Below are 15,450 nucleotides of genomic sequence, written 5' to 3' on the forward strand. Positions count from 1 at the left end.
GGTGAAAGTTGAGTTAGTTTCTTATAAGTTTGGGTTCACGAGTTGAGGACATGAAAGTTGGTCACCTCTGCGGATGTGAATTTTTGTTTTAGCTGCCAAACCCAAATAGAAAATTTCTTTGTTAAAATTTTGAAAAAATATTAGCCAACTTATAGATATACAGATATACATACGTTTCTGGTAGGATTTTAAATGTTCTCTTCATCAGGGAAAAGATCGGTCCGGTAATACGGATTTAGCAGTTAACATCATTTTACACCCTCTATGTGACCAACTTTCAAGACCCATGGTCTAGCCCACTTTAGACTCATAAACCATAGTTCCTTAATCTGGATACAGGATAACATAGAAGGACTCTAAGCACAATACAAGTGTATAATTTCTTAAAACAAGACATATGTGAATGCAAAAAAAAAAAAAGACATGTGTGAATGCAAACAAAATAAATAAAACAAGACATACACAAATTAATAGGGCTACAAGAACATTAAGGCATAATTTCACATTGGAACACAAACTTTGCATCAACATATAGGATACATTTTCGAATCAAAAATATCGTTTAAACACACTGAGAGTCGCCTTAAAAATCGAGAACACATTCCCCACTCCATGAAGTTAGTTATCAATTGATTTAAGTAATTTTCTAGGTCAAATTGAATCATATCAAATTAGATCCGCCTATTTTACATGGGTGTCTTCTTTATCGGGAATATATATTACAATTTCTCGGATATGATTGTAGATATATACAAGCACATACAATTTTTGACTCCGATATTTAAATATATTTGTGTAACTATTGCTATGGATGTTGCTTGACTTAATTGGGGGAAACATGGACACATTTATCATACTGCCGTGGTTTCAGATTTCGATAGCCTTTCCCATCTTCTTTGAGCTATTTTTGAAGAGAATACAAACAAAAATAGCAAAATAAATAAAAAATACACACAATTCCAATTTGTAATGAAACATATTCGAACATAATTTAATTGCAACAAAAATAAACCCAACTACATTAGGGAGAAAAAACCAAAAGGATAGGAGACACAAAGTTGTTAAGACAAATAATAGAGATGTGTAAATAAATTATAATATACATGATGATTAATTAAACCACTACAAATACATATTGCACTAAATTCTTCTTCGTTGATTTGTTTTTTTTTTGGTAAATATCATAAGCAGCCTCTACAGTTATGCTATTTATACACAATTTGTGATCATAGTTAAGTTTGAGAGATAAAAAAAAGCTTTGACCTTTAACTTTATTACATAATACAAGAATATGTATCAAAATACCAAGCTATTTGACTGAATCAATCATATTGTGTCATTACTCGGATTAGCTAATTGAGAATTATTATTAGGTGTCCTGGGACTTGTATACAGAGGCATTCCCATAAATTTGGGAACTTGTGAGCCCGGACTGTTTATGTTGGCTCCATTTCGCAATCCCGAACTGGTTGATGGGGCGGACGTCATGCTATTCGTTCGTTTAAATACAAAGGTTTCCTTATTCTCGCGTTGATAGAAAAACTCTCCACTTCCTGCTGGGTCAGGCAATACGGCGGGCGAGCGATACCAAAATCGATATGTAAAGTACCATGTGAGGATAGCTATTATACCACTTAAAAATTTCTCTATCATTCGATGATAATAAAGCATGGTTCCAACTAGCATAACATCCCACAAAAGTTGTAAGGCAGCCATACCAATGAATAATGTACGAATAACTGGCGTTAATCTTTCGTACAAAAATTTCAAATTTTTCATTTGTTCTTGATTTAAATTTCTCAAAGGATTCGTGCTCGATTGTTCTGATACTGAACGATCATGTAATTCATTACGTAAATGCTCCTTTATAGATTCCCATTTAATAATAGGTCTGGCTTCTTCGATTAACACCAAACTTGAGTGAATGAGGATGAAAGCGTGACCAGAAATATCGAAACCACTCCATAGATGACCTGCTTTCAGACAGCTAGATTTTGTTTGAAAACCTTGAATAAATAAAAACAAAGAGATGTACGTTATTTTAAAATAGATTGCGCTATAATATAATTGGAAATAATTACAACAAATCCACATTTTATCAATGTGAAACATTGGTTCTAAATATCATAAACTATATACCAATCGACTCAGAATTCTTAGTCAATCTAAATTTGTTCGTTCTTATGGTCATCTATCTGTCCGTTCCTCTATTTGTTGATCGCGAGATACAGATCGAAATTCTTAACCTATCTTTATAATCTTAAAGCTGCAAAATTTCATAAATATATTTCGATTTAGATAAAGAACCCCCTACATGTAGAAGCCCGCATGAGATTTATGAAGATTACTAAATGATTGTGCAAATCTGACTTACATAAAGTTCAGAAATTAATCGGATATTTCCGAACTTTAAAAAAAGCTATGCAACAAATTTCGTAAAGAATGGTTAAGAAATGATACCTCTATTATATGAATTGCACATAGATGGATAGAAATAAGGTCGGCTGTGATTCTGTATCGATAGGTATGTATGACATTCGACTAATGTTAATGGTTTGTTCTGAATACCACTTTGTATACAACATCAATGATAAGGCAAATGTTATTCGTGTTTTTTTCACAACGTTTATACTCACTTCGTACAGTGCACTTTCCATATGAAGTCTCAATAATATTGAAAAACTTTGTCCAGAAGAACCAAAAGAATGTAGCTATAACAATTCGCGGTGCGTGGTGACGCAATAATTTCTTCATATCCCCACAACACAAAGTATAGGAAGTCATGACTAGAAATGGTACCGTAAATAGGAGGGTCCAGCCCCAACCGATTTTGACAAAGTACACATTGAAAAGATTATCGGACCGGGCGAAATAGGTTTTTGGAAATGGTATAAAATCACCGATCAGTGAAACCAAAAACAAACTACCCAAATATAACGCAACTTTGAGATTGGTATCAAAGAATATCGTCTTCTTACAGACATGCATGACCATCATAACAAATATTTCTCTAATACTTGTCGGTGGTGCGGTGGGTCGTGTTCCCTTCGATTCCGATCTTGCTACATCTGGTCCCCCAGGGCGAAAATTCATGTGTGGAGTGGGTCCAGCTGTCGGTCTAATGGGCCGCCTTTTTGTAGCCATGTTGCGTCGTTTTAAACGCTTACTTTTTGAAAAAAGCTGGCCACGAGATGCTTGATAACACGGTTTTGCCAAAGTTTTTCGCCAATAAAAGAGAAAGTAAGCTCTACTGTGTTTTGTGTTGTGATTGATATTCGTGTCAAAGTTCACGTTGCAACTGGTTGCTTTTCAATGTTTTTGATTTGTTTTGTCAACACCCGTCATGTACAAAAATATGATAAAAACTTTTTCAGTTAAAAACGATTTTAAAATATTTTGATTCAAAGTTTTTTGTACATTTATCTGGTCATTCTGCATGCTGTGTCTGGCCGTGTAAAAATAAATATCATTTCACCTGCTTTTTTATTTTGGGAAATTTTTTTCGCCTTATGTCATTTATGGCATATCGAAGGGATATTTATATTCCCGTTTTCGCATTATGTAAAAAGTGGTGCCAAGTCTTTTGAACAATTTCCACAATATTATTTCCAAAGTATCAATTTGTAACTGTCTAATGCGCCTTGTAGACTATAAGTTTATCCGGACGGCAGTGGTCGGGTCGAACATATCCCATATATTGGCCACATTATAAGTTAAGACCGAAGGCATAAACGATACTGCTGCATGTTTATGGGATCGATAGCACATTTACCGATTATTTAGTCATCAACGAATTGTCGTATCAATTGGACATAGTGTAAGATTCTTTACATACACAGACATTCCTGTAAAGTCTTGCCGAACTATTGAACTGTTTGAATAGAGTAACCGCGAAAATTTCAACGCGAAATGCGAACATAGTACTGATCATATAATTTAAAATTTTTGCGTGGTTACTTCAATAAAACAGTTCAAAATTAGCTCATTGGAGCGTAGTTTATTGTTTCTCTAGATTTTGGGAAGACTTAAGTTAAAGTTAGTTTTCATTTATAATTTTGATTATGAAAAGAAAAGTAAGTTAGTTAAATTATTTTCTATTTTAGTAAAGTAGCCGCGAAGATTTCGTGAAATTCAAAATATTTCAATTGTCACTGCTCTAAAAGAAAACGCCCTTTTTAAAGGTAGGAAATTCCCGAATTAATATGGGGGATGTTCAAATGACTCACAATTTAGCGTGGCAACACTGTAGTCATTCATTGTGGAAACCGAGAATACAGAAAGGAAAATTTCATACCTCTCATGTTTCGTGTAATTTCATTAACAAAATAACTACATAATTAAAAGAAACCGGTAAAATATTAAAATTTATGTGTTCTTTATTAAAATTAAGTATAAATAATTTAAAAAACAATCAGCAAAGGACGCGCAAAATTTGCATGCATTTGGTTTGGATTTAGTTGAAGGGAGAAAGGCAAGTTCAACAGAAATTTGTACTCAATTTTTTATTGTGTATGGGTACATGAGAAGAGTACGGATAGTGAATGTATATGTGCGAGAAATAGCGATGATGAGAAAAATTATAAAGTGAATTTTATAGTAAAATGCTCGGATACAGCGAAACAAGAAAGGGCGGTGAGTCATAATAAAGCTGTGTCAGTGCGCTGAATGCCTTCGTTTAAGAGATTTAGTTAAATTGTACTAATGACTGTGAAGTTTAAAGTGAGTTTATCAATTGAATGAATAGAATAAGAAACTTAGAGAACAAGTAGTTTAAACTAAGTGATGAAGAATCGGCCATAATTTTAGAAAAAATACAGAAAGAAATTGTTTTCGAAAAATGCTTAACTTCATACAGTGTCCAAACACACAAAATTTAATATCGTTTTCTTCTCTCCGTTTTTTAGGTTTGATTTTTTGCGGCGGCACTTATTGAGAGCCAAAACGTAGAAGAAGAAACTAACAAAGCAACAATTTTGTATGTGGTTATTGAATGATGATAAAGTCATAGACACGACGATTTCATAGTGCCAAATAGTAGAATTAAATTTATTTAGAAGCAAACGAAAAGAAGGGTGTGTGTCTGTTGAAACGCAACAACTACAAACAACGTACAAGTAAACACGTACAATTTAACAAAAGACAAGGCCCTCTTTAAAAAGCAACAAGAAGAAAAGTTTTCTACATTACGACGTTAAGAGTGAGCGGCGGCCAGCAAACAATTCCTTTGTTAATTAAGAGAGATACACTTACACACGTACATCTGAGTTATAATATCAGTAGCAGAGAAAGTGACTGATAGCAGAAATAAGAATATCGTAAAAGTAACATATAGCGCAACCAGCAACACAATAGTTAATATTTTGACAAAAATAAAGTCTGAACAAACCACCACATAACACACACAAACACACATACAGTGAGAATTATATGTGAAACTGAGAAACAAAAAAGTAGAAAAAAGTGTAATATACTTTTAGATTTAACAACAATAAAATACAGCAAACGGAAAGCAATCATTTTATTAAACAACGCCTGTAAAACGAAAACTACAACAACAATTAAATTACTAGAATCGTCAGCCGCTTAAACGCTGAACAGCCCCCATATACGATAGCCGCTAAATCGCCGAAAAGGCAACTATCGCATTATTAAAAAAAAAACGCTAATAAAAATATATTCTCAACATTAATAAATTAAAAACAACAATAAAACGTAACATTATCGTTGCACCTATTGTATCTGTGCAAAAATATTACTCAATAACAAAGACAATCACGAGATAAGAACTCGGGGAAAATCTCTTCAAAATATAAACGATTGGAACGCCTTATTTATCAACAATCAACAACAATAACAACTAAGTCCATTCCCATTTCACCAGTGTCCTAGATTATTCTAAATTGTTTCTGCTCTTATCTATTATACGGCGACGCACCTAGTTTTGATAAATCAAAATGCGCGAATACAAAATCGTTGTATTGGGTAGTGGTGGTGTTGGTAAATCGGCCCTTACTGTGCAATTTGTGCAAGGCATTTTTGTGGAGAAATACGATCCGACAATTGAGGATAGCTATCGCAAACAAGTCGAAGTTGACGGGCAACAATGCATGTTGGAGATTTTAGATACTGCCGGTACAGAACAATTTACCGCCATGCGCGATTTGTATATGAAAAATGGCCAGGGATTTGTTTTGGTCTATTCTATAACAGCACAATCCACCTTCAATGATCTGCAAGATTTGAGGGAACAAATTCTACGTGTAAAGGATACAGATGATGTACCCATGGTATTAGTGGGTAATAAATGCGATTTGGAGGATGAACGTGTTGTAGGCAAGGAGTTGGGTAAATCGCTGGCCAATCAATTCAACTGCGCCTTTATGGAAACATCTGCCAAAGCAAAAGTGAATGTTGTTGATATATTCTATGATCTGGTCAGACAGATCAACAAAAAGTCACCAGAAAAGAAACAGAAAAAAGCCAGTAAGAACAAACTGTGTGTTCTTCTCTAAGACTATAAACATAAATCAAATCGGAAAACATCAACAGCACATTAAGAAAATATTCAAACAAAACACATACACTCAAACTATATACCCATAACAAAAAATAAAAAGATATCCCTTCCGTTTTTATGACCAACTATCCCCGCCCCCTCCCACTATATCAACTGTTTGTACTGTACTCTCTACTATCCAAAAGCTATATCAAAATGAAAATTAAACTTTTTATATTAAAAAAGTTGTCTCAATATTAACAAAATACAAAAGGATAGTCTTACAATATAATAACAACAGCAAAACAATACAAAGAAACAAAGAATCAATCCACACTATTGTCGCCTTTTGCTACTGATTTTTTCTATTATATATACTTATTATTATTATTATTGATTTCAATTATTTTCATTATATATGGGTAAATTATTTTTAAAAATGATATACAAAAGAAAATTTATATTAAACGATAAAAAATAAAAAGAAAAACTACTCTTGAAAATTTTTCATAAAGAAAGGTCTTAGTTCTAAATAATAATTTAATAATAATAAAAAAACTTTAAACTTCCATAAACATAAAGAGAAACCATTAATAGTTGTAAACCCTTAAGCCTTTTAGGTTCTGTAAAGAAATCTAAATAAAATTTATTAATTAAATTAAAAATCTTTTAAACTATTGCTTTTTCTTATAGAATGCATCGCATAAGAGGTTTTGTCGTAGTATTACTAATAGAACTCGCTTTTGTTTTTGTCATATTGAAAGAAGTAATTACGTCCAAAAGTTCTGCAAGGCCAAATGTTAAATACCCACCAAAATGTTTTGCAATCAAGGATTTTCTTAGAAAAACAACGGAATACATGAACATATAACGTAGCTATATCAAAAAGACCACCAATGTGAACCATAACAGCCCTTTGTGATCTTAGAATGAGTCTTGGGATATGGTGGCTATATCGAAACATAGAGGGTCCTACCGGGAATCGGTGCAAATTGCCACTAACGGGCCTATACAGGGCAAAGTTGACACAGTTAGTATATCCCCAGCAAAAACTAGGTAACCACATATCATTACAATTTGCATTAGCAGGAGTAAAGCTTACATAACACTTTGCATTACATTGCGGTGAGTTATAATGTCTAACTTGTAATGACAATAATAAATACTTCTCGGTAATTTTTGAATTGTTGTTCTCAAGACGTAATGCCGTTGGCTGTTAATGACTTAATAAAATAGAATAAATGATGGTATCATTAGGTACAATATTATTCGCATAATTGAATATTTACTTAAAAAACAGAATATGTAATATAACGTTATTTCATAATAATTGTTTTAAATTAATGATATTACCATATTGTGTTTTAAATAAATGCTTTATTAGTTATCCATGAATCCAACTCCTATATACAACCCACATTTATTTCTATTTTAAATGTTACATTTAATCCTATTTAGATGCATATGTTACATTTTTTTGTTTTTCTTTTTTTTCTCTACAATATTCGCTTTCATTCAAGTAATGTTCATATTACAACATTACTCGCCCTATTTTGATACATTGTAATCGGCGAGAGAATTCAATATTTCCGAGATTTGGTTACCTGAGTCAAATGTCACCATTTTCTACTCATGGCTCCATTCTCGACAAGATGTCGGGAAGTTACGGTCCTCTTTTACATTTAGAGTAAGTATTTAATTTCCTGAAAACATAAATCGAAGACCGTACTTCGAAAAAGTCAAGAGGTCCTTATCGTCTCCGGTTAGGAAAGGTCATTACTGTTTCATTTACGAACCTTCTCCGAACATACAAACAAAAAACACACACAAAATTGGTCCTCAGTATTTTCAATATCAAATACTTACAAATTATGAAAACATTTGAAATATAAGGTAATGGCAAAGTAAAACAATTTTTGTTGGTCGATAGCTGGAAATTAACATTTCCTCTGAAAGAAACTATTTGGTCTGGGTAATTATATCAAATTACCAATGGTGTAAATAATTAGGACATTGGTTTGTATACTATGTAAGTCTTTTGTTGGATTATAATTCAATGTAATGGGAGAACAATCAACCTAACGCTACACTGAAAAAAATTCATCACGACAGTTATGCAATGTTTCAAGCAAAAAGCGACATTAAAAAAAGGATTTAAAAGACATCTAATATTTCTGCATTCAAGGTAGATTTTAATAAAATAAAGAATTATAAAATTTTATCGACTCGCAACGAAAATCGTTGCACTCGCGATAACATTTTTTCAGTGTAGTCATTGGTATCAGTTTAAGAATATGAAACCATGATGGAGAAATGTTTAAGGTCATTTTATCTAAATTATTTACGTTTCACTGACTCCAGATAAACACCACGGAATAGCAAAGCATTTGCCTTGTTATAAATAGCACATGTCGAGGTTATTTATTTGAGGGATGGATGTCTGATGAGTATGCAGAGTAGTCGCCTTCTTTACAAATCCATAAAACAATAGACAAAAAAAGGACAGAGAATTATGTGCCACAATCTGTGCTATGGGGATTTTAAAGTTCTCATTACATATCCTCATATTGTAAGTTACAAAACAACTTGTTTGTTGGAAGACTTTAGCTGTTGGAAATTTCTTTTTGCTCATATGTGGAGAAAAATGTTACCTTTTTAAGTAATATAAACGAAACTATTCGGGATACATCTTTAGCAGCATCCATTTTTTAAAACCATCGTCATGGGTGACTCATTTAAAATCCGATTTCACCTAAATTCCCTATTTAGCGTTTTTCAGCATTTAATAACAAATTATTTAAATCTTTTTATACATCGGCCGATCTGTTGATTTGTCTTCTTGAGCGCATACAACCCTCAACTTTCATTCGATTTGCCTGACATTTTTAATCTGGTGTTATTACAGGTCTATAATGAAATGTGCAGTATATTGAGTATACCAGTCGTATACGTTTTAACCCCTATACTGATCTTTGGCATTATTTTGGATCCATAATTTTGTCCAAAAAAAAATATAAAATCAATAAAAAAAATATAATGAAATACTTAAAAACGTCACTTTATACAATAACAAAAAAAAAAAACAAAATACATTGGTGGCTATAGCGATAATTATGTGCTAATGACAATAAGAGCTACATGGTCCAGTCGATAGTGTTTTGGCTTACAAACTGTATGATCGTCTGGACGAAAGGTATATTTTCAAAAAACCGAAAATTATCTTATATATTGTTTATATACTTTGCTTCAAAATAATTTTTTGCGTGTAATTCAACAGTCTCAGTTCTATCAATCTCTGCTCATTGATGATTATTCTATCCCTTCATATGATGATGATGATGATAGTATCAGTATCGCATATTGGCTTAAATTATAAATATCCATGGCATCAGAATGCTTTCCTAAGTGTATTTCATTTACCCGTTTCTGTACTTGTTGGAAAATATTCTAAGTCAAAATTGTTTATTTAACGGAATAATTATTTCATACCAAATTAGAAGGACTGACAGCAATGTCGATGATGAAATACACATAATTATCTTTGGAATAAACAGGTGGACGACTGTAGAATGTGGTGACTTATAGAGGAGGAATTCATGTTAGTCCAACATGTGCATGTATACATATTTGGCTATTCGCACCTTTTCAAATTGCTGGTTTGATGATGATAACAAGTGTCGAACAGTAAACAAATTCTGTTTTGGATTCGGGAACATTTATATGGATTAGTGGTGTGCGCGTGAGTGAAATTTCACTCACACTCACGAACATTCACGAAGCAAAATGTATTCTCACACGATACGTGTGGTAGCCACTCACGCACATTAATACAATAAAAACCAGTACTCAGGCACGCTCACGAACGAACTACTTTTAAAGATTCATGCTCACGCACGATTCACGACAATTCACGTGACTCACGACATTTTCCAACCTGGAATGAGCAAATGTAACAAAATTCATGAATAGAATACAGTTCGACAGCTAAATTAATTTCAGTTAACATACGAGTAAGAATTAAATCTTGTTTTTTTTTCGTGAGGGAATTTATTTACGCACATTCAGTCCCATTGACGCAAATTCACGGGAGGTGCTTCAGATTTTGTTCACTACTCATGCGCTTTACAGACTTTCAGTTATTCCGAACGGAATGTCGGTGTTTGTAAAGAATCTTACAGTGTGTCGGATCGATACGACTTGTCGGTGATGACTAAATAATCGGTAAATGTGTTATCGATCCCATAAATATGCAGCAGTATCGATTATGCCGTCGGACTTAACTTATAATGTGCTATGTGTACCAAATTTGGCATAGCCCTTTGAAGACTTAAAATACATATAGATTTGAAATTTCAAGCACATCGGATAAAAATTTAAACCTCAATTTTTGACCTCAAGAAGTCAAATCAGGACATCGGTATAAATAGGGGCTATATTAAATCATTGACCGATGTATACCAAATTTAGCATATATCTTCATGGACCTAAAATACTGCTAAGTTTCGAATTTCAAACAAATACCAGCAGCGGCGTCTATATGCTCAATAAGTCAAATCGGGATATTGGTTTATATGGGGGCCACCTCGAAATATGAACCGACATAGCTCATCATCGAACATGACCTGCCAGCACACAAGAACGAGTTTGTGCAACATTTCAGTATTCCTTATCAATTTGATATTCGCTTTACTGGTGTTCTTGTACAATTTGTTGAGAGAATAAGATGCTTAGGAGTCTACCTTGACTGTGATTTAAAGTTTGAGGAACACATATCAAAGATTTCTTCCAAAATTTGCAGCACCTTACGCTGTTTATACAACCTTGATTATTTACTTACACCCGTCAAAGTACGGATTTCGCATGCTTTATTGATGACTCACATTTTGTATTGCTTGGAGGTTTACTGTGACACGGGTCTAGGCATTCTGAGGAAGCTGCATGTTGTTTTTAATAGGATTATTAGATATGTTTACGGTCTCAGGATGAGGGATCATGTTTCGCCATTTGCTCAGGAATTCCTACAATGTTCCTTTGAGGACTTTGTTAAGATCAGGAATCTACTATGTTTCAATCGTATTATCGTCACCCACACGGACGAAAAAGACTGTTTTTCATATGTTTGGGTGTAAAAATTATATGTTTGGAACTCATATTTTTAAACACAATATTTTTAAGTGCAAGCATATAATGTTCATAAACTAGCATAATATGTTTGGGACATATATGTTAATATGTTAGAACATATTGTGTTTGGGACATAAAATGTTTGTAAATAGAATATGCTTGGATGCAAACATATATTAATTTAGAAATAGACTATAAACATATATGTGTTTAGAAAGAGAGACATAAAGTTTATGCTGGAAGTAAAATAATGAAAGTAACCAATTGGCGCCTTAAAAATATATATACACAAAGAAAATTCCATTAAAGATTGGAAAAATACTATGTGTGAATATAAACAAGTATACATTTACAAATTTGGAGTAAACATATATATGTTGTGATATAAGACCGCCAAAAATTGTATATGCTTAAGTAAAACGATTAAAATTAGTATTCGGAGAGAAAATTCATTCGGAACCAAGAGAAAAGACATTTAAAAAAAAGCATGAGTTTTGTTTATCATTTTCGCATTACGGGCACTTTTTTGTTTCGTCAAAACAAATCGGAACGTACACTGAAAAAACAGTGAACCCACCAGGAAGAAAACTTTCGGTTAATTTTAGAAAATTTTGAATATTTGTAGAAAATTTTAACTAAACAGTATTACAAATATTGGCATCACGCCGATGTCATAAAAATAAGTAAATATTCTTCGACAAATACAAGAAAATTTATTAGACATTACTAAGTTTTTTCACTTGTTAAAGAAAATTTTGTAGTTTGAAGAAAAAACTTGGAGTTCAAAATTGCAAGAATGTCTTTAGTGACATACGAAGTTCACGATGGACGCATTTTTGGTAAAATTTACAAATTTAAAGAAATTCTGAACTATTTTGTGGAAGACACGAATTTAGTTAATCTTTATGCTTCATTTGAGTATATTTTTTTCCTCGGGTTTAGTTCATTTAACTAACGTACACAAAAAAGTATTAGAGTAAAGAAAACTTTCTCCAAACATAATATTTCTACACGCTCACAAAAAATCGCTTCTGTAACATATACTCCCAAACATATTTTGCTTCAAGCATATATATTTTTGGGTATTGCCCAAACATTTATATGTTTGATCTCTTCCAATATATAATATGTTTGAAAGCATATTGGTCTAAACAATATATGTTTAGGTAGTCTAAGTTCCAAACATTTTGTATTTTTGCATCTAAATTCAATAATGTTGTCTTCCAAAAAACAATATGTTATTATGTGAACATATAATATGTTTGGAAGCATTTTGCACCCAAAAATATTATATGCTTAAAAAAAATTCTCCCAAACAATATTGTGCTCAAAATTTTATTTATTTATTTATTTATATATTTACAATCATAATGAATTATGAAAATAAACAGGTAATATAGGTGCTAACAACATAGGTTTTCGACCTGAATGCTCAAAATTTTGTTTCTGCCCAATTATATATTCCCCCACATCTTTCTCACTTCCACGAGATTTTTTAGTTCTTAGCACCTTTTTCTGTAATACAAACATTGTAGAAGAAATTATTCAATTTTATGATTTTTTTTATTTTAATTTTACCTTTTGCCGGACGGGGATTCGAACAGCGGACCACACAGTTTGTAAGGATCAAAGAAGTAGCTGATCAATTGCCCAAGGAAAAATAAAATGTTAATTTTGTAATAACAAGCAACAACCACCAACTTAATTCAATATCGCTCCCTGTTAAATAGCGTTCCAAGCTACTAAACACATATATGTTTATAGGCTATTTCTAAATTAATATATCAGTCGTGTTCTGGCATTTGCCGAGTAAACATCTGTTTTCTGTGACACGGGCGATTATTGTTGTGTACTCTTGTACTGAAACTATACCTGTCTCTTTCTATTTGTTTTTTGGAGTTAATTTTTTTGTTTAAAGAAGATTTAATAACTCTTCTCCTGTATTGGGCTTTAATATACCGAAATGAATGGGGTTCATCCCCCCAACTATAATAGGTTCAGTGCGCTGGACCCAACAAACAAAAGGCGAAAGCTTGCTGGAACCAAACGCAGCGTATTAGATCCAAATGACTTCCCCAATTTAAGCAATACACTACCAAATTACGATCACCTTCCTAGATTTTTAATTGCAACTGCTATATCAACTGATGCTACTAATGAAACCAAATCACTTGGAGCTCACAACGTATTCCAGATTGGACGTGGATTAACACACATTAGTAAAGACTATGCAGAAGTTACAGAGTTAAAAAGTGGTGATCTTCTTATCAAGGCCAACAATCTCAAAGCAGCCCAAAAATTTTTGAACGCAAAATATATTGATTCGATTCCAGTGAAATTTTCTCTTCATAAAACACTTAATTCATCCTTCGGGAGAATATTTTGCAAAAAAATCATCAATATACCTGAAGACGAATTGCTTGCAGAATTAAAGAAAGACATGCCTTCAATTTCAAACGTCCGTAAGATCATGGCAAACGAAAACAAACAACTGGTTGCTACCGGCGCCGCTGTGATAACTTTTGACGATATACATCCACCAAAACGTATGAAAGTTGGATATCAAGAAGTGATTGTTAACGAATACATTCCAAATCCTCTTCGGTGTAAAAAATGTCAGCGTCTGGGACACACCAAGAATCATTGTAAACGAATACAGGTTTGCCAGATATGTGGTGTGACTACGAGTCATGAAATTTGTGGAAAAAAATTCTGTGTTAACTGCAATATTGATACTCATTCATCTAACGACAGTAAATGCCAAAGTTTTTTGGAACATAAATCAGTCAACAAAATAAAAATAAACTTCCGTTGTACAGCTCGTGAAGCTTGGCGCATTTTCAACGAAGACCCGCCTGCACACCTCATTGAAGCTTCTACCCCAAGACACTCATATGCCCAAATGTTATCATCTAACAATGAAAGACTAACCGTAGTTCCTTCCGCTGACCTGAATACTAGCCAGGAACAAACTATAGAAGGATCAACAATCACCAATAACAATCAAAACACCACTTCTATCACACCTAACGTAAAACTCAACCCCATAATTCAATCGTCTACCTCAAAAATAATTCTACAAGAACTCTCAACCGCCTCACCAGTCTCTAAGACAGCTCAACACAACTCTACACCTTCCAACAATTTAGTAAAACAAACATCAACTTCTTCCAACAAAATAACTTCCGTTTCTTCTGACACGCAAGATATTCCAATTACTGACTTTACAATGGACGAATTTGATCTTCCCACAGATACATCAAACCCTGCCTTGCCGTATTCAAAAACGCCATCATCTGAAACAAAAGATTCAAATTCTCCTGACAATTCAGAATCTAACGATTTGGATAACTCCTTATCGCCTTGCAGTCAGGCATATAAAAAATTTCCCAACTTAAATGTTTTAATTTCACCTGATACTTTTAAGAAAACCTCTTCAAATCCACTATACAAGACTTAATTTTATTACTTTTTAATTTCATTATTTCTTAATATTGTTCCCTTGAATGTGCATAATTTATGTTCTTTTTTTATTAATTTCTTATGGTTTTTGATCTAAATGTCACCATACTTCAATGGAATATTCAGGGCTTTCTGAATAATAAATACGCCCTGGAGCTTCTCGTATCCTTACACCGTCCGGACATTATAGTACTTCAGGAAACACATATCACGTCGAGGGACTTACATCTATTACATCTCCCACTTTACAGGTCACTTCATCATAATAAGGAATACACATACTCTAAGTCGGGAACAGCGATTTTCGTGAGTAACGGATTGAATGTATCGCGACACACCACCTCCTCGGGCGATCTACTTTTCCAGAC

The 15,450-nt window shown here is 33.1% G+C and overlaps 2 protein-coding genes and 1 long non-coding RNA gene across 5 annotated transcripts; 1 reads left to right on the forward strand and 2 right to left on the reverse strand.

Moving 5' to 3' along the window:
• Positions 1–1,232: 1,232 nt before the first annotated feature.
• Positions 1,233–3,489, reverse strand: LOC142234316 (acyl-coenzyme A diphosphatase FITM2-like). Its single transcript, XM_075305416.1, has 2 exons — positions 2,637–3,489; positions 1,233–2,006 (listed from the first exon to the last, which is right to left on the reverse strand). Exons 1-2 carry the CDS (start codon positions 3,142–3,144, stop codon positions 1,327–1,329), a joined length of 1,188 nt encoding a protein of 395 aa, XP_075161531.1. The 5' UTR covers positions 3,145–3,489; the 3' UTR covers positions 1,233–1,326.
• Positions 3,490–4,230: 741 nt separating this feature from the next.
• On the forward strand, positions 4,231–7,170 carry Rap1 (RAS oncogene family member Rap1). Of its 3 annotated transcripts, none has more exons than XM_075303621.1 (2): positions 4,231–4,350; positions 4,905–7,170. In XM_075303621.1, exon 2 carries the CDS (start codon positions 5,955–5,957, stop codon positions 6,510–6,512), a length of 558 nt encoding a protein of 185 aa, XP_075159736.1. In that variant the 5' UTR covers positions 4,231–4,350; positions 4,905–5,954; the 3' UTR covers positions 6,513–7,170. The 3 variants fall into 3 exon arrangements, with proteins under 3 accessions (XP_075159736.1, XP_075159738.1, XP_075159737.1); XM_075303623.1 differs by having other exon boundaries at positions 4,337–4,471; XM_075303622.1 differs by lacking the exon at positions 4,231–4,350 and adding an exon at positions 4,572–4,719.
• A 2,368-nt stretch (positions 7,171–9,538) lies between these two features.
• On the reverse strand, positions 9,539–10,676 carry LOC142235740 (uncharacterized). Its single transcript, XR_012721864.1, has 3 exons — positions 10,505–10,676; positions 9,986–10,430; positions 9,539–9,922 (listed from the first exon to the last, which is right to left on the reverse strand). It is a non-coding gene; the product is annotated as an uncharacterized LOC142235740 (long non-coding RNA).
• Between the last annotated feature and the right edge of the window lie 4,774 nt (positions 10,677–15,450).

This window comes from Haematobia irritans, chromosome 4 (assembly GCF_050003625.1).
Source record: "Haematobia irritans isolate KBUSLIRL chromosome 4, ASM5000362v1, whole genome shotgun sequence".
Lineage (NCBI taxonomy): Eukaryota > Metazoa > Arthropoda > Insecta > Diptera > Muscidae > Haematobia > Haematobia irritans.

What these genes read in the sequence shown, in the direction of transcription:
- LOC142234316 (XM_075305416.1), bottom strand. Translation starts at nt 3,144, where the DNA reads ATGGCTACAAAAAGGCGGCCCATTAGACCGACAGCTGGACCCACTCCA. An exon ending in TGGAAAGTGCACTGTACGAA is followed by an intron (nt 2,007 to 2,636) that starts GTGAGTATAAAC and finishes TATTTATTCAAG; the next exon opens with GTTTTCAAACAAAATCTAGC.
- Rap1 (XM_075303621.1), top strand. Translation starts at nt 5,955, where the DNA reads ATGCGCGAATACAAAATCGTTGTATTGGGTAGTGGTGGTGTTGGTAAA.